Source organism: Pholcus phalangioides, unplaced genomic scaffold (genome assembly GCF_987345545.1).
Source record: "Pholcus phalangioides strain wild (caught in Gottingen) unplaced genomic scaffold, Ppha-v1.0 ptg000015l_1, whole genome shotgun sequence".
Lineage (NCBI taxonomy): Eukaryota > Metazoa > Arthropoda > Arachnida > Araneae > Pholcidae > Pholcus > Pholcus phalangioides.
In genome coordinates this window covers 83342243-83368218 of record NW_028301608.1, presented here as the reverse complement: position 1 = coordinate 83368218, position 25976 = coordinate 83342243, and the positions used below count along the sequence as shown (strand labels likewise).

The window sequence follows — 25976 nt, the reverse complement described above, 5'->3', positions numbered from 1 at the left end:
GGCGCTAGACGCAGACAATGAAAGAAGATCTCACCAAGGGATTGGTGCTCTAACCAATAGGCGGGGGACTTCCTGCGGCCGTAACGTGGTCTGCATTGGTTATTCCCACACTTCTTTTTTCTTGTGTGTCTAGCGCTGGCGTTTAGATACCGTTTCAACGATAGGTAGGAATTTTCACTCTGCCGATTACTTTGCAATGAATAAAATTGAGTGTTGCTATTTGAATTTTTCGAAATTTTGTTGCTGCAACCGTAATCTCTAGAGCTAGGTTTTTGTCTCTCTACTCATTCTCGAGCGCATACTTCGAAATATCTATATCTCGAATTTCATTCGTTGATTTTTTTGCTGCCACTAGGGGTTCGAATACCTACAAAGTTATTTTATGACCACGTTGTACATGTTTTAAAACAAACATTTTGTGAAAAATGCATCGGGAAGTTTGCTCAGGATATATAAGAGAACTCTCAATCTTCACTTCAATATAAGATTTTGAGTGTTTTACTCACACTTTTCCTTTCTCAGCATATCTTGTTCAAACAAAAACAGATACAACATTAGAAATATCTTGAATCAAAATATCGATATACCTAGAATCCTTGCATCAAAATATACCCTTTTATAAAAGCAATATCTTTATAACAGATTTTTGTCTAAATAAGTTTTGCATGTGACTAAATACAATGGCGAAAAAGTGTCATATAGTCTTGGCTTGCACAGGCATTAACAACGAAATTAATCGTTATCACTATAGAGATATTTCAAGCAGTCATTGTCTCTGTGAAAATACGTGAGTACCTTGGGAAGCATGGCACTTTCTGGATTGTGGCAAAATACGCGATTTGTCATGTTTCTTGGCCTGTAAAAAAAGAAAGAAAAAGAATTGAATGTTTAAGTGAGAATGATAAAATTTTCGGCAAAAAAAAATCGCGATAAGTAAAAATTACACTAGTCAACAGTTACTTTGTATCTGGCATGTGATACATTAATTCTTATGGATTTTCGGGTGTAGAGAGAAGCCGCATCTGCTATTAAAAATACGCTAATATGCGAGGTTTTTTATAATGTAATTAAGATTTTTTAAGGTTTTTGGGTTGCTTGGGTGTAGTAATTTCGTTTTGAAATAGATTTATAAAATTAAATCTGTAACTGTCCTAAACTATTTTGTAGTCCCATTATTCTGGTAGTAGTCCAACTATTTTGAGTCTGTAATTTGGAAGCACTAAATCACAAATGTCAGAAGATAGTGAATCAGACGACGTACGATCTTCAAAAGAGCACAGACCTGATTATGACACATCACCTATAGAACAGAAGGACCTGAAATGATTTCGTGATTTCGTTCATCGATTTAAAGCTTCTGAACAGCAAGTGGAATTTTTGAGTTCTAGGTTGAAAAAATCAAACCTTCTGCTGAAGTAACAAAGATTCAAGAAGTGGATGTTTTTCCATACATTTGGAAATGTAATGTAATGTAATTCGGTGTGTGTGTTGACACGACATAAAAGGGCTAATGATGGAAATGGGTGTGTTCACCACAGCAGGGACTGGAAACATTCGGTAAGTTTAACATATGAGCCGTTGTGTGCTAGCATGGCGTAAGTCATTTTTCGATTGATATTGTATTAGTCATGTTTCATTATTGATTCATGTAAAATCAGCTTAAAAGCAGTATACGACTTTCAGTGCCTGTGGCTTTTGCAATGGACAAAAGAGAAACATATGAAGGCATTATTACTGGAGGCAATCACATACGCAGATCATGAGTGCAGACATGTTATGATGGTTGGGTACTGCCCTTTTTATATGTTAACAGAGTGGATTCACAAAATACTGCTGCTTTTCCTTTTCTGTCTATGGGACAGCAGAGACGCCAAAAGCCACTACGAAGCTAAGGAGTGGCCAATAAGAAAATCATATATCATTGGTCATTTGATAATTTTTGTCACAGCATGGTTATTTTCTGCGCACGAGGGTTAATTAATTAGACCGGGACCCACAATTTATTGCCGATTCCGAACGGCAGCTTTTTTTTATACTCACCGAGAGGTTAGTACGCTAACCCCTCGGTGTGGGACTCTTTTTCTGTGGTCATGTCACCGTTTTTGTTGTACCCCTGCATCAGGAAAGTTTCTGACAAGGCCGAACCGGGTATCGAAGTTGTGACACCTCTAAACATACTTGAGTACTCTAGGCGAGTATCTTATCGACCTAGGCTACCGCGCTCGATATATCATTGGAAAAGATAATGTGAAAAACAATACGCCTCTCGTTGAGCCAAGTAACGACATTATACCCTCACTTGATGTCACGTTGAGCCTAATTGAAAATTTCAAATACAAATACAAATACAACGCCACAACAGGCAAACTGCCCAACGAGGCGGCTGACTTAAGAACATCATGGATCCCCGAGCCCCTACCTACTTCGTAACAGTTCTTGTGATAAAAGTCAGCTCTTTGATCGTTTGAACGAAATATTTCTCAAATTTAGTGAGAGAAGGTTGAAAGGGGAGCATATTTGTTGGGCATCCAATCATAAAACTGCTGCAAGATCCAACTCTCCATACCAAGCTGGGAAATCATGAATTAACCGCTTAGTCCTATTTCAAATTGGTTATTTACGGCTTTCGTGGCAATAGAAAGGACGATAACTAGTTTCCATAGTGAGTGATTTGTTAGACAACAAGAACATGGGATCCAAGATATCTCTCACTAAAGGCTGAAACACATTACACTCACGTGACGTGATTTCACGTCATGTCAGAGACATTGTAAATTCTGATTCGCGGAAATTCTGTGACGTAGGAATTTCACGTCATAATTTCAACGTCACAGAATTTCCATGAATCGGAATTCACAACGTCAGTGCAGTGTGTTTCAGCACCTTATAAAAATTCACTTTTACTCTTATTTCTTTCGAAAATTTTAGGTGCTTTTAAAGATGAACTATGTGAACGCGCTTTTACCAAGGCATCTTCACTATGATGCATCGTTATCAGAAACATTGGAACCTTTCAGCGATAGGGTATTACTACTGTTGGTTTCCAATCAGGTAGACTGATGATGCTCAAGAGGAAAAGCTATCTCATCTCATTTTTCCAAATCCAATGCACTTAAAACTTTTTGGAAATATATTAATCATTAAAGTGTTTTTGTGTACAGAAACACATTAACTGGAAAACATCTGTAAAATCCTGAGAGATTTTTTTTTTTAATTTATTTATAACCCAGGGCCGTAACTAGGAGGGGGGACAGGAGGGACAACTGCCCCGGGTGGCAGTTTTAGGTGGGAACAAAGAACACCGTCACAAAATTAGAAAATTTTAAATGTGTAGGGGGTGGCAAAATAATGTTTGCTCCGGGCGGCAAAAATCCTAGTTATGGCCTTGTATAACCAGTCCATATTAGCCAATACAGACGAATTCCGTTTTAACGAATACCGTTATAGCGAAAATCTCGTTTTAACGAACACTTTTCTAATCCACCAGATAAGTTTACATAGAAACAATATACAAAAACCTGGAATTCCTTTATAATGAAATTTCATTATAACGAAATGATTTCTTCGGTCTCTGGGAGTTCGTTATAACGGGATTCGACTGTATTATATTTTTGTACTGTTGTGATAATTGTGATAGAATAATTATCTCAGAACTGTGATGTGATAGTAGATAAAAACTGACTTTTTTACTGAATTCAGCGCCCCCCCCCCCCAAAATTAGATAAATCCACCTGTTTGGTAAGGAGACACAGAAAAAAAAGTTTTATTTTGTTGACTAGCGTTATATATATATTAGATCACAAAAGTTTTAATTTTTTTGAAATACTCACGATTTTTCCATCACGGACATCGGCACAACTGTGATGTAGTTTACATACAGTTTTGGCTTGAAGATTAAGCCGATGGGATTTCTGGAGCCACTGTACCATTTCAATGTAATACTCTTTATTTCACCTAGTTCCTTATCCGTGGTGATGAGGTACTGGTATCGAGCTCCGTGGTACAAATTATTGTCCCTGCGTGAACAATGCAATGTATTGAAATTGGTATTTCTAAGTTTAGTATCAAACTGTAGTTACATGGAAGACAATCGAGATTATTTAAACATTGGAAGACAACTTTCACAATCGAAAGCATTACTTTAAACCAGTGGTTCCCAAACTTTTTTCGGTTCTCTGTATCCAAGGCCCCCACATCCTGAAGCAAGGCCCCTAGGCTGTGATCTTTTGTGGGCCCCTGACCAGACTTTCACGGGGCCCCTTTATGATGAATTTATAGCGTGAAAAAGCAAAAAAATTGTGAAAATCGTCCCGGGCCCCAGGGCTGGAGCCTTGTCAGCTCACCCCTTGTGGGGTCCATGTCTGTATCCTTCTTTTTTGTGTACTGAAATTATTTCCACTGAGCATCGAGTCAGAGCAAAGGCTTTTCTTTCAAACCGAGCAAAAGTCAGGTCTATCGCCATAGGCAATTTATTATCTAGTGAGTTGTGCCGGAAGTGTAAGTGTGTGTGTACCTAGCAGTACTGAATACGTATCAAGTGTTGTGTCTGATTTTTTTTTCAGTGCTACCATCTATATTTCAGAAGTGAAGGGAGTGAAGTGTAGTGATTGAATATTTGTACTGTTTGTAGGCCTGTTGCTCTGTGGAGAGACTTTTTAAACGGGGAGATCAGCTCACATTTCCGCCTCGAAGTTGGGAACCACAGAAAACCAACTTCAGCTGACCACCACTATGGTGACGGTGGAGCATGAACTCGGAGAACAAAGGCCTTCTCTACGGTTACACTGTGGTTAGATTTGATTAGGTAAAATGCAGTGATTCCAATCCATAAACAACTCATGTTCAATAGAGACGTCCGGGCGGGTAGCACAGCTCTAGGGACGAACGTAGTGCAAACTGATTTCCGATTCTTTGGTTAAAAACGTAAATTTCATGTTTTTTTAACCCATCCGTAACCTCGCCGACTTGCAGAATCGGAAACCAGTGTACACTACGTTCGTACCACTAGAGCCGTCTCTGCTTACAGCATACATACAGCGTCCGAGAGGCGTGGTGGCAAAATGCTCGTCTACCCCCATGATGGTTGCCGTCAGATCCCAGGTTCGTCGAACCGGGGAAAACTACAGAACAAGATATTTTACCTAACGAGTTGAAGGTAAAGACCGATAGATGGCACCTTAATTTCCAACTTAATTCGTTAACGGCAGTAAAGTGCATTGTAGTGATATGGCAGTAGTTGGTGCGTGGTGAAGTAGTAACATACAGCGGTGCTCGGGCACACCGTTTGATTCAAGCGGTTTCAATTAAAATTTCCGTGATCCGCATTGTATAACTGCCGTAATTGTGTCTGATAGTTAGAAATCACTAAACCTTCTAGAAATTGCCACCTGTTTTCAAGAGGAATATTTTTCGATCTCATGTAGTGATAAATATCCCCTCACCCCGAAACAAAGAATAATTATAATAAAAAAAGGAAGATAAATACTTCTATTTCTATAGATAATCTATATATACGCTTTTCTATCATTTATATATTCTGTACGCATATTTCTATATAACTCCGAAAAGATGGGAGAAAACTACTATTACCTAACTTTGAACAAAAGCTGACTCCGCCGACTGGCAGTTCATTGAATGAACGGGGGTGGGCAGAAAACATGTTATCAGACAAAGCTCCCTGTATAGCTGGGGTCGGGATTGCCGAAATGGGAGGGCTTTAAGAAGGCGTCTACTTATATGGAGATTGCCATTATAAGGGTTAATAGGATCAGTGGATCATCTGAACAAGTTTCGATTTCGTTCAGAACTGTGTTTAGAGCAATGGGAAGTTATATCTATTCTCAAGTAAATGAAAATATCATGGGTGGTTCTAAGGCTGTGCGCCTCGTAGGCAGGGGTGACTCGGGAAAAAAATCTCTACCCGTGAGGAGGGGGGGGGCGAAAAAATTCCGTGTTTCTAAGTGCAATATTCGCGCTGACATATGTTTGAATTAAAAAATCAGAGAAAAGTTGATAAAGAACAGCATAAAGCAACAGACAGTGCTTCTTTCCCTCATTTATGCTGTTCTTTCACAACTTTTCTCCGAATATTTTAATTCATCTATCTCAGCGAATATTGCACTCAGAAACCTGGATTATTATTTTTTTGTCTCAGGAGAGTCAGGGCAACAACTTCCTAATTGGGAGTTAGAAAACCGGGGGGGGTGGCGTATAAAAACTTGGATTTTTATTTAATGACCCACTGTATTTTCACTCTTGAAAGTGGTGCAGAGTGATTTTGAATATAATTTTTTTTAAACTAGAACCATACTCTCCATACAGTCCATGAGATAAAGACCGAATTCGGACTTACAGGACACCCTGTATACTGGCCATAATTTCCTACAATAGGCCTATAATTGCGAGAGTGCTGAACCTTTTGGAGAGTGAGAGCCACTTCATTGGTTTGAAAACGTATGGTGGACCACTTAAATAATTTGTAAATGTGCTGCGGGTCACTTGAGTTATCTGGAACGGTTATTTAATTTTTACGAAATTAAGTTTAAGGTCGCGGGCCGCACGAGATGATGAGTGAGGAGCCACATTTGGCTCGCGGGCCATGAGCTGAACCTGTATGATATAAAGTTTGTTTCTTATTTTTGTTCATTTATTTTGTTGACTTCATGGCCATCGTTTTTGGCAGCTAAAGCACACGTGCGTTCTGCCAAGGCAACACCTGCGCAGTTTTCGTGGGAAAAACCGATGGCGATTTTTCTTACTTTTGATAAGCAAAAAGCCTTATCAAATGAAGTCACTCGATTTCATTTTCTTGGTGAAACACTATTTTTTTTTTCATCCGTCTTCTTATTTCATGAATTTTTTTTTTCTTTATATCAAAAATCTTTTGGTATTTTGTTTCCAACTCTTTCCATTGGAAGAATATCGAAACAAAGTATGAGATATATTCTTCTTTAGAGAAGAATTCGTGTTTGTTCGGTGTTTTCCGAATGTAGGTTGAAGAATGCGGTGCGATAATTATTACGAAGGTTTTTAACAGATGGCTGATGCGAAGGTATATTCTAGGTGAGAGAGAAAATTCAACCGCCTGCGGGGCCACAATTGCTGACAATGCCACCAGATATCTGGCGGCATTGTCAGCAATTGTGAGCTTTGGCCTGAGTTAGGTCCGACCACCGTCCATGTACGGTCCCGTTCAGTGCACACGAGCTCCAAGGAAAGATTGAGATATTCGTTGCCTCTATAGTCTAGGGAAGTCACCCGGAAAGTAAAAGGACGTGGGTTCGATTCCCCGCAAAAAGCCAGTTGAATTTTTTCTCTCTTTCCTAAATATATCTTCGCATCGGCCAGCTATTAAAAACCTTCGTATGGATAGCGGAGAGAGAAAGAGAGTGACAACATCATCCTCGGATAATTATTATACTCACTCATTCTTCAGTTCAGTCAAAAAATCTTCCTTTGATCCGTGTAAAGTTATATCGAAACTTCCCGACTGATCCTTGTAACTGAAACGTGGCTTATGCAGTTTCACTGATATCTGATAATGGTATACTGAAATGAAGAAAAAACATCCATAGAGTGAAATAGAAATAATACGGAAAATGCGTCGCTAGCATTTCTTTGAATTTTAACCCGTTTATGCTTGAACCTTGATGCTCTTTGAATTCCATTTCAATATTGGGATATTTTGTAGCCTGGGCAGGGCCCCCTAGGCTGGGATCTTTTGACAGCCACCCGGTCAAACTTTTCACTGGCCCTTCTGATAATTAATTTATAGAGAATTGTTCCGGGCTCAGGGCCAGAGCCCTGTTAACCCCGCCCTGGAGGGGGGGGGGGTGGTCATGGAAATAGCATCCATTTTGAAATATGATACACTTGTCAATGCAACGACAAGACTCTAAATTTTATGGAAATACAAGTTTCTATCATTTTTTTAAATTGGAATAATAATAAATAAATAAAAAATTGGTATTTTCCATATTATTCGCACTTCTTGTAAGTACAATATCTAGACAAAAGTTACTGACAGCGGATGACATATTTTTAACTGTATTATAGGCGTCACTAATTCTAATCAACCAATACTTATGACCAACTTGCGCTCTAATCGCCCGTGTATGTGTCCGTAGCCTGCCTACTCTATTGAAAATTCTTTTTCTACCTACTCGCGTACCTGATGTTGAATCCAAGCACAATTTTGACCTTCACGCGAAATGACAAAATTGCGTGGTACTGGTATATGACTCTACTGTCAAAATGAGAGGAGTGACAGCAGGGGCAGCCAGAGAGAATAAATTTTCACAAGTGGCGAAACCATTTTTTTTTTTTTTGGTGCCCTCCGGAATATGTTGCACCTGACAAAGACTTGGAAAGGCCGTAGATTTTCACTCAGTTTCAATCACAGACGGATTGGGTAGGGGGGCGGGGGCGACTGTCCCCCCAAGAGCAAAAAATAATCCCCCTCCCGAGAGAAATAAAATATTCTCTGGGGGGGGGGGGGTTGGTCTCAATGTATTTACTCATCTTATATTAGTATCTATCTATATGCATTCGTAATTTGAACTAAAACAAAACTTTTTTTTCGAACTTTTCTCTCAATTATTTTCTTTCTTTATCCCGGATTCATCGCCCCTCCTAGAGTGGCGTCCTGTGTGGCAGCATGAGTTGCACGGCCGGTCCTAGAATCACTCCTGGGTGATAATACACTTCAAGACATACAATTTCCGCAGTGGAACCTTGGATCGCAAATGACTTTGTCTAGAGAACGCTTTAGTGGAATTTTAGCGACTTTCCTGAAAGGGTCGGGGGGAGTGAGTCCTAAAGTGGCCCAAGGGGTGAAAAAGGGAAAAAGGAAGAAAGTTTCGCCACACACACATAGTACCGTTAGATAGAGAGAGAAAAAACTTTTGTTTTCCTCCTCCAGTATGTGGGGTTTAGATCAAATTATTTTCGTCGTTAGTCTATATTATGCACTACCATACCTCTTGGTCGCCACACTATGTGCACAGACTTAGAGAGGGAATTGCGCATGAGCACAGTTATGATGACGGTTACAGATTACAACAGAGGAGATTTAATAAAAAATGAGAGCGTGTGTAGTCAGTTCACTGAAAAATAATAAAAAACGAGTAAAGGGAAAACAAAAACTAAACTGCAGAAAAGTAGGAATGTTAGTGTATAGCTATAGTGTCTTTTCTGAGCGAATGCACTGTATTTTCAATACGAAATAAAAAAGTTGAAATTTATGTAAAATTTGACTTACACCAAAAAGGTGAAGCAGACGCAGTTTTCACGTAAAAGGCGCGTTTTATGGAGTTGTTCTTGTGTTGATAATATTCATAGGCTCTGATGCCCATTATAGCGCATTTCTTCATGTCCGAGCCGCAGTCGGCGCATTTTCCTTGGAGGAAGGTTTCCCAGTTGGAGCATTCGTAAGCAACTGGAATCCTCCTCATATAGTTGATGGAATCGATCATGAAATCGAGCGATCGCTGGTGGTCGCAAGATGCTAGTCGACGGGTACCTGATGATCAGAGGGAGAAACATTTTGGTCAAATAATATACAGGTATTGTGAAAGAGCTGCGAAATTGTTTTTTGCCCGACCGGACAATGGCTAAGCAAGGTCCTATTTACATTAGTGTTAGTGGTAAAACTACTAGTGCGTACAGGATATCCCACAAAGGAATCTCTGATTTTAAAATTAAATAACGCGGAAACGGTGATCGATAGAAGAATAAAACAAGCGGCATGTTTATTCTGAAAGCCGTAAAAGTCTGATACAGAAGTTTTAAAATTTAAAGATACAGAAAAATTTAAAATTACAAATATTGCCAACAGGGGGCGCCGTATGTTGTAATCGGAGTTAGAAGTCCGAGAAATATGCTACAAACTGTCATTTGCAAGCAGTCGTTGTAATCACATCACCATGGATTCAAAAATGTGCCCCCTTCGCAGAACATAGAGGGCGCAAACGAAGAATGCAATTTTCAGTCACTCTTTGTAGTGCCTCAACAGAAATGAACGCAACATGCCTCACAGAATCTTGGAGCTTACCCAGTGTTACAGGATTGTTCCGGAAAACAGTGTTCTTCGATTTGTTTCACAGAAAGTAGTCCTAAGGGGTAAGATCAGGTGAGCATGGGGCACAGTATCGTCTTAACGTATGGGCCCAACTGGGCACTGCCCAGGGACCTGAAGAGAAGAGTAGCTTCAGAAAAACGAAAAGAAGTTGAATTTTTCAAGAATTTTCCAAGTAGGGCCTCAGAAAAATCACTTGGCCCGTGGGCCCCATGATGTTTTTAAGACGGCCCTGGTATGAAGGCCAATTCATGCCTGTTCCAGTAAATGTGGGCTAATTCAATGCAATGACTCTAGTCCAGGGCCATCTTAAGAGCATCTTGGGCAAAAACCGTTGTGGTTGGGCTCCATCTTGCATGAACCAGTAAGTGCCCCGTCAATCCTCCAACCCAGGTGACAAACTGTTCCAAAACTGCAATATACCGTTCAGCCGTGATCGTTCTCTGTGCTGCGAAAGGTGCACATTTTCGAATTTATTGTGATGGGATTGCAACGACTACTTGCAAAGGCAATACATAGCTTATTTCTCGGATTCCAAACTGTGATTACAGCACACAGTGCCCCCTGTTGGCAATATTTGTAACTAATTTTGAGACTTCTGTATCTGATTTTTACGGCTTTGAGAATAAAAATACCACTTGTTTTATTCTTCTATCGATAATCGTTCCCAAGTTATTTCATTTTAAAATCAGGGAGTCCTTTTTTGGGGGGACGCCCTGTACTAGAACTTGTATGATACGAGATGTTTTACTTTTACCTTCGACAAATCCTTTGTTGATGAAGGATGTGATCTTTGAGGTCTTGCACCCTGGTTGCTTCCTACCATTGTTCGGGAAAAAATCAGCGTGGCCGACCATTTGGCTCATTCCGAAACCTAAGAACAAGTAATAAAGTTGTAACAGATTTCATACTTCTCTATAAAAAGAAAAAGGACATTCATTTTAAAAGCTTGAGAAGCACGAATGGATCTGTTGATTCGCAGCCATTACCACTTCAGTATCTTCTTAATTGCGAGCACCTCATTGTGTGTGAGAATATTAAGGTATCCAACTACGTTTAAAACGTCATTTTGGAAGAAGATATCGTTTTAAAAAGCCCGTTACTTGTGATTCCAAAACAGGCCTTGTTTTGTTTGTATGACGCTTGGAACCTACGTAGTTATAGACAAGTAAGTGGACCTAGGCAACTTAAGTGTTACTTTTTCTACATACAAGTAATCCGTGCATGAAAATTTGAACCTGTTTTACGTAGAATACTATTTTTTTTACATTTTACTTGAGTTTGAAACATGATTCCTAAAACTCTATTGACTGTATCATTACAAAATTTTATGGTAATAAATAAATAAAATAATATAAAATTATATATAACATTATTAAAATAATTATAATAAATGAAATAAGTGCAAATACATTTTATAATTTAATAATTTTATCAAATTATTATTAAAAATTACCCATTACAAAATTTTTCATGATTCTGCTATATATATTGTTAAGGTTATGAACTAAAATCTAAGTTCTATAACATATTATTTGTTTAATTACAGTGTTTTATACACGATATGTTGAAAGAAACTCCAAAACATTTACACGTGTATCAGCAGATTTAGGTGTGACTTATGTAGACACCATAAAATACTATAAATTTTAGTTCACAACTTGCAACATTACTAGTTGAATTGTACTGTGAAAACAACAAAACATTTCATTCACAGAATTTTTGGTAATTTCGAAAACATTACATGAATTTTGCTTAAAATTTGACATAAAAATCACTTTGGCGCAGAAAATGAAATAGGTAATTCGAAATTTATTATTTTTTCCACCATTTTGAGCCACTTTCTCTATCAAAAATTGTTATAAAAGTGCCATTGTTATAAAGTACTCCACTACCATTTTATAGAAAAGTGCTAAAAAAAGTAGTCGGATACCTTATCCGTTATAACTAAAAAAAATGACTGAACAACATCAGTGTTTTTGTTGCATATAATCGGCTTCAGAAATTGATCTTACCCAACAGTAGTATACTCGTTGCATCTGTATGAATGACATCTACGTAATCGGCATCGGTCTCGTCCAATCTTACAGTAGGTGGCATGTTCTGAAACCATGGCTCTGCTGGATCACAACCTGAAATTAAAAAAAAAACTTCAAAAATTGAATTCCTATCATCAAACAAATACAAATACAGTGATACCTCGTCTAACGAAGGCAATTCGTTCCAGCTGGAAGGCTGAGATAAACATCATCACAATTGGATGAAGGAGAATTTAAGACAAGACGAAAAACTGGAAACCTTTTTTATTTTACACAATGTACGTACGCTATGCAGTCGGGTTCGTGAGTCATATTAAAAAAAAAGTGTGTGAGGTGGTGTGCTCTGTTAGTTAGCTCATTTTCCTCTCACACCTATGGGAGAAAAAGATAAGTTTCTAATGAGAAGCATTACCGTGTGCACTGAAACCATTGAAATCTGAGGCTTATTTTTTTTTTTCTTAAATGCATTCACTCTTGACTTAATCTTAAATGGCGTGACTCAAAATCATTTTGAACGTGAAAGAGAGGTGTATCTGGGAAGCAATTCCGAGGTATAGGCTATATAGTGCGCCCCGTTGGTCGAAGATTGTGCATCTTGGGTTGAAGGGAATGTGTTATTTTATATTTTCTTCATTTTTCCTTATTATTTATTCATTTATGCAATATTATTGGCCTTTCAAGGCCTCCAGGATAAACTATTATTTATATTCGTTAAGCAAATTGCTAGCGTAAAAATATCAAACTTCGTACCTGTAATCCGGCCAAGAGTTAGATTTTGCCTTTCTCGTAACCTCTCTCCTGCGTAGCCGGCAACGTGCGAGCCCAGACTGTGCCCGATAATGTGGCAATCTTCCGGTTGAATTCCAACATGTTTCTATCAAAAAATAAATAACAAGAGTGCTAGAAGAACGTTTTTTTTTTCTATATACAGAGTGATTACTTAATTCCGCTTGCCACATTTCACTGGAGAACCGTTGATCCTGGAGAAGCATACTTCCAATTGGAAAAAAATATTCAAATAACGTGTAGACCTCAGATACGTCATTCATGTTGCAAGGGGTTGAATAGTTATTGAAATAAAATAATTAACCTTTTATACGGACACCCTGTGCTTGAAAACCCAACTAGTAAGTTATTGTCCTGTCTCTCCTGATGCCAACAAAGAAACTCCACTTTCTAAGTGCAATATTCGCTGAGATATTCGCATTCGAAAAACGGGGAAAGAATCAAAAATGTAAAAAATTTAAATACCTCAGTGAATATTGTACCTGGAAAAGTATAATTTTTTTGGCCTCATTAGAGACGGGCAACAATTTTCTAATTGGAAGTATGCCTCTAGGATCAACGATTCGCCAGTAAAATGCGACAAGAGAAATTTATGGAATCCCCGCATAGTTTATGTATACTGTACAATATGGTAAATTTGCACTCGGCTCGCAGGCCTAGCCTATTGTTGGTTTTCTGTGGTTCCCAACTTCAAGGCGCAAATGCGAGCCGATCTCCCCGTTAAAAAGTCTCGCCACAGAGAGCAACAGTCCTACAAACAGTACAAATATTCAGTCACTACACATCACTCAGTTCACTTCTGAGATATAGATGGCAGCACTGAAAAATCATACACAACACTAGATACGCACTCAGACTGTTAGGTACACGCACTTACACTTCCGGCACAACTCACTAGGTAGTAAATTGCCTATGGCAATAGACCTGAGTTGTGCTCGGTTTGAAAAAAAAAAAAAGGCCTACCGTATTGAAACGTTGGGTCTGCCCAAAGCCCCTCGCGCGCGTAGATATATCTCTACGCTACGTATATCTCTATCCAGGAAGTTATTTCTGAACCTCCCCCTTCCAATCTTTACAATAACTTTAAGCTTACGTTGTATACCATACATGCTAAATCCATGGCCGCGGGTCAAATGTGGCCCTCGGAGTCATCTGATGTGGTCCCTGACCTCAAACCTAATTCTGCAAAAGTGAACTAAGCGGCACATTTGCAGATGAGCCGCTTAGAGTGAGTGACTTGTCGCAGGTCACTCAAGGAATTGTCATTATCACCGCTCACAGTTTCACTTGAGCGGCTCACGGCACATTCCCAGATCATTTAAATGACTTTGCGATATGTATATCACCATGGTAGTTTCAGAGCACTTGAGCTACGCGTGACACAATTCCAAATCACTTAAATGGAACACGACTCATTTTCAAATCATTGAAGTGGCCCGCATTCTTCGAAAGGTTTTACACCCTTGCTGTATACAGTATGTCTGTATGCACGCACCGCTATACGACAAAAGGTGTTATTTTTTAGACGCAAATTACGATCGTATTAAAACCTTGAGGGCTTTTATCATGATTTCTATCTCTGCACCGACGACTCTTGTATTGGATGCAGCTTGAGGGTACATGCCGTGATTTCCTCCACTCCATTCGACGATTATCACGTTGTAGTCATTGTGCATCAGGAATTCATCTTTCAAAGTCTGAAATCGATTGAAAAAACCGGGATTATGTACAATATCCTTAGAAACATCACACACATAATTATTAAAATCATAATTTCTGTAGCAAATATTCAGAAACTACTTCAAGAATGGACTCTCTCTCTCTCTCTCAACCATAAGAATAAGAAATATGGTGTATCATTTACCCACATCCACGGCCCAAATAGTTCGCTGTCCATGTACCCGTGCACGATGAATTTCGTCGGAATCTTCGTATCGATGTGAGACTTCAGGATACTGCTGGGATCGCTGGCAACCAACATATCCGGTTCTTTGAGATTGCGCTTCGTATAAAGTAACAGCTTGGTGTTGATGATGGCTCGATCCTGAGGCAATGGATTTAATGGACGGTAAAGAATGTGCTTGAAGTCGTCCGTATTCTCAAAGCATCCGAGCTCCTTCATGCAGATTTCCCCGCCACCGCCGATGACTGTTTCAATGAAATATATTTCATGTATAAGAATTTCAGAGGTTAATGGTTTTCAGGGTGGTCATAAAATAACTTTGTCGACACACGAACCCTCTAGCGGCCGCAAAAATACACGAATGTGGATGAAATTCGGGATATAGGTGTGTCCACAAAGTATGAGCTCGAGTATGAGTTAAAGCAACAAAATTTCGAAAAATGAAGATGACAGCACTCAATTTTATGAACTGCTAAGTGATCGGCACCGTGAAAATCTATTAATATGACGTTGAAACCAAGGCCGTAGCCGTGGTGGGGGGGGGGGGAGGACTTGGAGGGCTGCCCCCCCCCCGAAGTGTTGGGAAAAAGATGGCCAAATCTATTGTTCTATCACTTGGTCTTCCCTTGAAACCCCGAAATGAAAGTGCCCCCCCACCCACGAACTAAATTTCTGGCTACGGACCTGTTTGAAACGATACCTGTATAGCACCATAAACGCCGGCGCAGGACGCAGACAAAGAAAGAGCTCACCAAGGGGTTGGTGTGCTAACCCCAGAAGTCGGGGCCCCGGGCGCGCGCCGTTAAATCCGATTCTTGTGTGTTCCAACGCCATTCTTGTTTTTTTTTTTTTTTTTTTTTTTTTCACTGCGCCGATTACTCAACATGCATTACTCTCAATGCATAAAAGTGAGAGTGTTGCTATTCGAATTTTTCGAAATTTCGTTGCTGTAACCGTATAACCACTAGATCTAGGGTTTTTATTCCTCTCCTCGAACGCATACTAGGAAACACATATTTCGAACATTGGCTGGCGTACGCAAGGGGCATTGAGCCGAAATTTTTGAGTTTTTCAAAGGAAGAAACACCGATCCGCTCCACTTCAGAAGAAAAACAATTTTAACCCCCCCCCCCCCCCCAAGAATATCCTGGGTATGTCTATGGCCGTTCGCATTCATTGATTTTTGCGATCGCTAGGAGCTCGTATATCAGCAAAATTATTTCATTACCATCCCGTTTACGTGCGAAAGGACACAATTCTTTATTGAAGTATTTGTCACCCCTACCTGACATTTTTAACTACATATGCAGAGGGTGCATAGGCTAAAAATTACTTATGTCTGGGGGAGCACTACATCTATGCTATTCAAATAACGATACAGTAGTGAAATGTGTAGGTCCTATCAGCTGCAATATTAAAAAAAAAGCAGCGTGTAAAATGATTAATTGGGAGGAAAGGAATTTTTTCATATTTTTTTTATATTCAGTGTGTTATATTCTCTTGAAAAACAGTAAAAACTCAAAAATTTCAATCACAGATATCTCGGTGAACTTTTATCCAAAAGCACGGGGTAAATTTTTTTCAGTGTGGTAGGAAAAAAAGAAGCGAAATTTTTTTTAAAGTCATATTCGCATTTAGTATATCGTGAAGCATATACAAATTTTAATTTTTATACCCCCCCCCCTCTTCTCCCAATTACCATTTTGAAAAGAAAGAAACGCAAGTCGATGTTACTGTCACTGTTTTTGAATTTGCCAAAACGTACCTTTTGGAATTTTCTTTTCAAATTTTCCAAAAAAAAAAAGCAGACCTTTGATTTTCACCTTTTGGTCTAGTCTTTCATAAACATTCCAAGATATTTTCCCCCATTGACAACTTTTTTAGAATTTTCCTAATCGGCTTCAGGAGGAATCGCTGAACCTTAGCATAGCCACAATATTATCCACAAGCACATGTACCTTATTTTTGGTTAATCACCATCATCGGGTACCTTTTTTTTTTTCTGATGCATTTTCGAGTTCGTTTGCATTCTACATATCTAGTAGCATTTCTTTTGCTTCTACCGTGGATCGAACTACACAGTTGATCCACTTATGATCCATATGCGATTATACCCGTAGATCTGTGCGTTTCAAGTTCAAGTCCTTATTCTGTAGAACTTGGCTTACTGGGTGCCTACTCGACGCATTGGAACACCGGGCCACGTTTCGGGAACGTGCCGAGAGAGCTTCGTCACAATTATATCCGGTTACAATTTTCGAGAGTAAGTATGCAAATTAGAAGACAGGTATGTTTAGCTTAATGAGGGCCTCGGAAAAATCGCTTTTTCCGGGGCCTATCAAGAGCGTACACAGGATCGACCTTTCGAAAGGAACAACAAATCTTTCAGAGAAATTTATGAGTTACAACCTTGAAAAAATCATTTTAAATTAACAGAAGTTGATTTGGTAACATATAAAGGTATTTAATTTCGATATTCTAATTTTTTTTAAATTTTTTTAATCGTCATTTGGGAGGTACGGGGTCCCTACCTGCGTAAACCTCTGGAGCCTATGGTATACTGTTAAGAATGCCCTGGGCTTCCCTACTTTATGGAAAATTTGTGACATCTCATTCCAAAAACTCAGCGTTTTAACGTGGACTCTAGTTTGCAATGTTATTAGTTTCTGTAGATTTGGGATTTTTCAATATTGTTGCTGTGGAATTAGCATATGCGTCTCATCTTGTGTCAAAAAGAGGAATTTCAAGATACTTTCATTTCCAATATGATCTTTGAGGATTTCTACCGAATGGTTATTGGAAAAAAATCATACATTGATAAAAAATATAATTTGATAACTTTTAGTGGTGCCTTTCTTCTCCTGATTTTCTAAGCACGTGCTTGTTTTGCTTAATGATTAATTCGACCCTGACCATAACGGAAAAAACAAAGTGAAAAAATATTTTTTTTTATTCATTCACCACAGTAATAGTTTATTTCCCTTCTTTTCGATTAAAAACCATGAAAAAAAAAATTCGGTAAGCCTGTGTCATAGACACGGCCCCAAGTATTGACGTTCTGACGTAATACACTCGAACTTAACTAATTAAGTCACTGAAAAGAAGTTCTAATTATCCAATTCATCTCTCTTAGATCTGTAAAATGACCTTAGAGGAGAAATATAGAAGAACTTATATTTCTTCTCGATGAAAATGACTATAGATTGCAACTTAGGCATCAACATTCACATAGGATAATAATTATCAATTATTAAAATTTTATCATCAGTTATGACACTGTTTCCCGAATTTTAATGATTTATAATTATAATATATATAATTGATCACAGATACTAAATTATTTCACTGTTCTAGAATCGGCATCATTCCAGGATTTATTAATCACTCAGGGAATGTGTGACTTTGAACGTAGCTTAGTAGCCGGCGTTCGTGAGATGGGCCACAGTATTTCCGAGGTAGAAAGAAGAAAGTTAGGTATTCGCGCACGCGCGCGCGACCATCGCAACAGCGTACCGTGAACATAAAGAATCCGGAAAAACCATCAAATCCCCAACAAAGGTGCGGACGGAAAAAGTCCCCGAAGGAACGGGACCATCGAGAGCTGACGAGAATTGTTTCACGTGATAGACGTGCAACACTGCCTCAAATATGCGCCTCGTCTGGGCTCTCCAGCACCACCATTGGACTGTTGGCGGCGACTAGAAGCACCTTGCCATGTCTGACGAGTCACGTTTTCAGTTGTATCGGACTGATGGACGTGTTTAAGCTGGTAGACTTTGTCATGGTATGGGACGTGTGTAGTTGGCATGATATGGGACTCCCTGATAGGTCTACAGACGACACTGAATGGTAGCCAGTACGTAAACATCCTTTCCGATCACTTACACCCATTCACGTCCTGTGTGCTGTCCGACGGGACTTGGACAATTCCAACTGATCAATGCGACACCACACACCACGGGCGTTGCTACCGAGTGGCTCCAGGAACTCTTCCGACTTCAGCATCCTCCGTAGGTCACCTAAATCAATACCATCTATAGCAGAAAGCCTCCACGCGAAGCCCGTGAACGTCACTTTAGTCACTGTATATACTGCAAAAAAGGTAAAGATATCGTATGCGTCGCTATATCCAATGGCTACAGGTGAAATGGACTTATTCAGTGACGTCAAAGCTTCGCGTTGAGGCTTTCTACTATAGACGGTGTAGCCTAAATCCCCAGACATGAATATTATTGAGCACATATGGGATACTTTGCAACGGACTGGACAAAATCACCTCGCATCGTTATGGCAATGTGGACTGCCCTAAGAGAATCATGGTGGTAATTGCCTTTAGGATACCTTTACACATATTAGTGGAGCCGTCTTGTTGCAGCAGTTCGGAGTGTTCGAGGGACACCTACATGATATTAGGTGGGTGTACCAGAGTTTTTCTGGCACTTCAGTGTATTTCAATACCAGCTTCACGAATTCCAGAAATTCTAGCTTGTATCGAGATCTGTTTTTTTATTCCCTCACGTTTCTTCAAAGCCTTGTTTGTTCCTATTCAAAGGCTGGGAGAATGAATGGAGCCATCTTTTTTACTTCTTTAGACATAATAACTGTAAACGCGAGTGGCTTTCTTTTTAAATTGGATTCAAATGTATACTTGCTTGATCCTCGAGGGTCATTGGCGTTCAAGTTCCCATTTATTATTTGCGCATCCATCTCTTCGGCAGCCGAAACCACGAAAAGAAAGACAGAAACCACTGACAAAGTGGTTAACGAGATCTTCGCCATGTTTATAGAGATTCCTTGCATCAAACTTAAGATATTGAGGTTTACACACTTTTGTTGTTGTGTGAAGGCGACAGAAACGTTGAAAGGAATGAAATCAGCGTTTCGAGTGTTTTTGAATGTCAGATTCGCGATTTTACTAATAATAAACAGATTGCTGCCTGTCCAATATCGCCACGTTGATGATAATTCGACTGATAACTTATCGAGTTATTACTGTTATCAGGTTTTGTGTTCCTCGGTTATATCAAATAATTGTTTCAAAACAAATCTAAAGGGTTTTTTCATTTGGTAAAAAATAAAGGTACTGTATTACCCTTCGTTGACAATACTACATTACACACGTTTTATTATATTGGAATTTCCTGTACTATACATCTTATGCATTTCTTCATTCATTAAAAACCTTTGCGTTTACTTTAGCCATTGATTGTGCTTTTTTTAAACTTGTGTATTGTATACACAATACAGTACTGTACTTCGATTTATTTTTTTTCATTGCGTACATTTTTTTTTTTTTTACTTCACTATCATATGATTCATATCCCAAAAAATACGAAACAGAAACCAAGAATAATCTTTACATATTTATTAAAGAAAGGGGGACAAGGAATGACATAAATTTTTATCGTTCAATTTTATTGGATGGTATTTATTATGGATTATTTATCCATATTATCCTATATATATTTATGGATTATTTATCCATATGGTATTATCGGTAAAAAAGAATCCAAGATTGTGTGGCTAGTGTTCTATATTTCAAGAAGTTGTGACATCTATTTTTTAAAAATTGAAGATGACAAATTGAGGAATTTCAGTACAAAATTCCTTCTAATAATTTCGAATAAGAAGCCTCACATTTACGCTTAATCGAATCATAAAAAAAACAAAAAAAGAAGCTGAACATAAATATGTAATGTGGTCAAATCCGGGCTTTTGACTACAGGGGGTATAATTGGTTTCTTATCTTGTCCAAGGAGGTTGGGAAACACAGCTCGTATCTAGTCACCTTTGCTTTTTCTATGTGAGCTATCCCAACACCACTTTCTCTAGTGTGGTATTCCATCCACGATACCTCAACTACTGAACATTGGCCATATTGCATACAGCGTCAAATTACATTAGAAACCTTGAATAATTTAAACTTTTAGACACTTGTAGCTTATTATGTTTTTAACAGAAAAATTTTCCAAAAAAAATTCTTATTTTGCATGTTGTCTCAACAAAAACTTATCTTTTCCCGCCTCAAGTTTGTGGCCTGTGATATCTTCTTATAAGAAGTTTATGCTTTTAAAATGCTAATATCATCACGTGATTCAAAAAAGTAACTAAAATATAAAAAATATTTATAGAGTCAAGCTGCTTCAACAAAAAATATGTATAGATAAATTTAATACGTATATTCGTATGAAATTAACATGTTCACGGAACATTCGAGAGGAAAAAAAATGAAGTTAGAAATAAAATTTTTTATCATTGATAATTTAAAATGGAAGTAAAGAATATTAATGACTTTATTTGGTTTAAAGTTTCGATATTTTAAGAATTATGCGTAGTCGGCCCTCGGTTTTCGCAGGGATTACATTCCGAGAGTGCGGCGAATATAAAAATTTGTTTTGGGGAGTCATTCATATATTACGTCAGCATCGATTTGAGAGACGGGGTTTCCGATTTACTGACTTTTGATGACGGGGGGGGGGGGTGGATAATGCTTACGTCATCAACCATCTTTTATGAAAATATGAAATATTCTTAATGACATCTTACTCGGAGCACCAAAAACGACAAAAACCTTTCCATAGTTTGTGGGCACTTGAAGTAACACCCCCCCCCCCAAAATTGATAAATGTTCTACAGAGCCACTTTAGTGATCTCTAAATGTTTCACGAATCCAAGTGATTTGGAAATATGTCCGGGCCGCTTACGTGCTCTGGAACTGTGCCCCGCATCACTCAAGTGATCCGTAATTATATTCCGCGGACCACTTAAATAATCTGAGAATGTGCCGCGGGTAACTTGAGTGATGTAGAACCGCACTGGGGGCCGCACAAGTGCTGTAAAACTATGCCACATATCACTCAAGGGATCTCTAAATATGTCACGAATCACTTGAGTGTTCTGGAACTGTGTCCTGGGTCATTTAAGTGATCTGAAAATGTGCCACGGGCCGCTTAAATGCTCTGGAATTGTACCACGGGTCTTAAGTGATTTGTAAAAATGTGCCGCTTAGTTCATTTTTACAAAATTAGGTTTGAGGAGGGCAGGCCACATCCGATAACCCCCAGGGCCATATTTGGTACGCGGGCTAAGGGCCTTTATGCGATTTACCATCGCATTATGGCTTAGAGGGTGGGTCGCAATGAATTTATTAAAGACAAATATTTTGTGGAGTTCATAGCCTTCAAATAACATTGAAATTAACAGAAATTGTTGATTATAATAACATATAAAGGTATTTTCTTCCAAAATTTCAATTTAGAAAAAAAATATTTTTTGCATTAAAAAAATGAATTTTTGATCCCAATATGCGTTAGGATGTTAGAATTCAGACGGGCAGAGCTGATGACGAAATTTTTCTGACAAGGGGGAAGGGGGGTCAAAAATATCAAAACATTTGCTGACGTAATACTTGAACGACCCCTTGTAGGCATGTGATGAAAAGAGCAGGGTGCCCCTGAGGTACTAAGAAGCATCGAGAAGAGGGGCGGGGGGATGATTCTCTGTGATGATTTCAGTATATAATGTCTTATTATCATTTCTTCTCCATTTAATTAAATATCTTGGAGTATATTGGCAATGCTTCATCTAACCAAGTTTTCTACAAGTGGGGAATAAGTATTACCATGTGTTATTCCTTTGTCAACGTAATAATCCATTGATGGATCAATCTTGCGAAGCCCATCAGCTGTGTTAAAATGAAGTAGAAACTTTGTGTCTACCACTTCATCTTTATCTTCTTCATGAGGACTTCAATTTCAGAAGCAGTCATCTCGATTAATTCCGCCACTGTCAATGTATCTAGATTGCTACATAATCAATTACTGGATTTCTTTGTGTCCATGTAACCATGTAATCGAATCAGTTCATCCTTCATCAACCCAACGTGAAAATGTCTTTTATAATAGTAAATGTATTATATAATCTTTCCGATTGGTACCGTAAATAAATGGTGTGTGTTCGGAGGACACAAATGGAAGTTACATTTCTTCCAACATGAATTTTGACTGTTTCCATATTTATAGTTGATAATGATATTAGCGATGGTGTAATCTATATATATAAAATTGATTTTCTCAATACAAATCTGCAATTTTAGACCTATCGTCGCCAAATTTTGCATATATATATACCAAACGGGGCCCGGATTGAACGATAGGCTACTTTAAAAGTTCATCAGAATACGGCAAATGCTCGAAAGGGCGAAAAACCGTCGGGTAACAATGGTTTCTAGGCCTCAACAATCACTTTCGGAATGTTTACTTTGGTTACCATAGTTCCCTAGCAATCCTAGCAATGCGTTTCGGACATACATATGGTTTGTCACTTCTTTAATGCTGCCAGTATAATAGCTTATTCATTTATAATGGTTTCCTGTCACATTTTCAATCCTCCCAGTAATTGAAGAAAACCCGGACATTATAGCTAGTTCCTTAATAATTTGAGACGTTTGATAATCTTTGACTGGATGCACAATCATCACAATTAAGTAACATGTATAGTGCAGGGCCGTTTTAAAAACACCATAGACTCCCGGGCCAAGTGATTTTTCTAAGACCCTACCGGGAAAATTTACATGCACACTCCTTAAAAATTTCAACTATATCTTATTTTTGTGAGGCGCCTCTTGAGACGGTATAGTGAGCCTTGAATGCTCGTATCATATCCTGATCAAGCGACTGGATATGTTGTGTTATAATTACAGTAGAACCTCGATTATCCGGGCGCGGATTAAGGGTGATAACAAAATTTTAGTTTAGTGTGTTCGACTTTTCCCTATCCGTGTCAATTTTTTTTTTCATTTGTGTTACGTAAGATTTTGTGAAAGTGGAAATTGAAAACAAACATTTCTATTTCGTAGAACTGCTGCATATCTTCATTTTTTACAGAATACCTCCCCCCAACGTTCTCAGAGGTGTCATGAAGTCTCATGTCAACTAAAAATTGCCCATTGGCGATGAACATTTAAAGATTAAAGCCAATTACAGGCGATGCCAGGGAAAAGCTTCTATATAAGGGGGTGTTAATCGAAATGTTTCGCCTTCTCTTACAACTGAAAGACAAGGCCACCAAAATGCGTGACTGATCCGCTGGATCAGTGCTCTATTCCTTATTTTTTATCATTCTCATTGCACATCGTAGTGTGGCTACTCAACTGTGTATTAAATAAGAGTAATTTTTTTTTTTATAAAACTTTGCAAGGATGATATGAATATATACACTGGACAGTCATTCTTAAACAAGTGAAATACATACTTTTTTTTCATTTTAGGTGGTTTAACCATGTTTTTCGGTTGTCCGTGATCACCCTCACTATTAGCCCGGATAATGGGGAGTTTTCACTGTATAAAACATGTAGAGGACATGTTACTAACAATGCGCAATTGATTTAGTTTTGTTATGCAGTCGTCAAATTTCTCTTGCAAAGTTTTCACTTTCTTTTGTCTTCCGATAGGCTGTGCTGAAAAAAAAAGTCCAACTGGTGAATTGCAGAAATACGCTAATTGCAGTATAACCCCTCTCGGCGGACACCCCCCCCCTTTTTCGTCCAAATAATATTCCCAGGTATAATAAAATTGTGCTTTTCAAACCCCTAATTAACGATCTCCCCTCTTTTACCCCACAGGTGTCCGCAAGGGGTTTTACTATACTTGGAGCAACGGTTCTTGTTGGCAGCAGCATTAAAGACAAAACCACGCCTAGACGTGTACTTAATAGTACTCGTAAAAATTCGTTCTTACGAGATGTAAAAAAAGACTCGTAAGACTTGTCTCGTAACGCTGACGCTTAAAGTCGGCTTTGCATACAAGAGAAAAACAAAGAAAAATGAAACACCCAGGTAATATTACTCCACCGAAATTATTTCCGTTTATTTTTTGTATGATTTAGAATAGGGAAAAAAAACTGGAGTTTCGAATAGGATTTGAACCGTTAACCTTTCTACTGCCGGTCCTAACAACGGATGCTTACTGAAGTCCTAAAGAGAGAAACAAAATATCAATTCTCAAGTATCCACTTATCGCTGATGCGAATTTTTACTGGTATATGCTTGGGATTTCGAAAATTAAGAAATCATTTAAATTATAATTAAAAAAAATTAATTTTTCAAAATCCGAAGGTTTCTTCGAGTTAGATATGCTCTTGCAATATAACAGAATATGAATAAAAAGTTAAAATCAAACACAAAGAATTTCCTGCTCTTTCCAAACGACTCAATGAGTTCACACATCCCAGGTAATTGGTGCCATAAAAAGTGATATATAAAAGAATTTGAGCAAAGTGGTATTTAAAAATCACTTTTAAATGGGCAATTGAAGTGCTTAGTGTGTGGGACAAAAAAAATAAAAATTTTATCGAGTCAAAGGTGTTTATCAGTGAAAAATCACTTTGAATTGCAATTATTAAATAAATACCATGTTTTAGTGTAGTTTTTTTCCTGCTTCTGTGCCATAGGGTTTGTTAGTGAAGCATACAGATCAGCTGTCACTCATGCAGCTGTAGTCTTATTTTTACTCACAATTCAAATTGTGGGACGCTCTATCATTAACACACAGATCTCTGCTCATGCTTCTCAGATGCAATTGTAATTTTGGATAGCACTGCTTCACAAGACACCAAAAGCCTTGATTACAGAAGCATCAACCAAACGGGCCCCCACAATTTGAATTCTGTTAACCAGCCATTTGTCTACAATGACATTTGTTGTGCCAATTTTTGATCTAGTCACCTATATTTTAAGTGAAATAAAATTATTTTTTTAATGATGATTTAAAACAGTTATTAGGACATGGTCATTTTCAAAAAAAAAATTGGGAAAATATATTTTATTAAAAAATAGGAAAAATAAATTAATTGCCCAGATGACTGGAGTACACAGTGCCATGATTCTCTTGCAACTGCGCAGAATGCTATTTCATTTCTTTTAAAACTGTCTTAAAAATGAAGCTATGTGTAAAGGAGGCTGCACTAATTTTTGCCCAGTACAACACTTATTAAAATAAGAATTTAAATTGTCACACATTTTACCCCTGATGTGGGTGATAAACCAGTAAAAATGAATGGATTGAGAACAAATACTGAACCTGTGAAATCGAACATTAGTAAATGGAATGTGACATTAGCATATGATTAGATGCAAATGGAAAATATCAAGGAAAAGAAAAAAAAAACCACCACA

General features: G+C 38.2%; 1 protein-coding gene across 2 annotated transcripts; it reads right to left on the bottom strand.

The window, feature by feature from the left end:
* Positions 1-593: 593 nt before the first annotated feature.
* LOC149076861 (pancreatic triacylglycerol lipase-like) lies at positions 594-19726 on the bottom strand. 2 transcript variants are annotated; one of them, XM_089244584.1, is made up of 10 exons: positions 19456-19726; positions 14765-15048; positions 14451-14597; positions 12865-12988; positions 12091-12207; positions 10833-10949; positions 9260-9520; positions 7425-7548; positions 3831-4016; positions 594-856 (listed from the first exon to the last, which is right to left on the bottom strand). In XM_089244584.1, exons 1-10 carry the CDS (start codon positions 19601-19603, stop codon positions 733-735), a joined length of 1632 nt encoding a protein of 543 aa, XP_089100710.1. In that variant the 5' UTR covers positions 19604-19726; the 3' UTR covers positions 594-732. The 2 variants fall into 2 exon arrangements, with proteins under 2 accessions (XP_089100710.1, XP_089100709.1); XM_089244583.1 differs by having other exon boundaries at positions 10827-10949; positions 19456-19678.
* Between the last annotated feature and the right edge of the window lie 6250 nt (positions 19727-25976).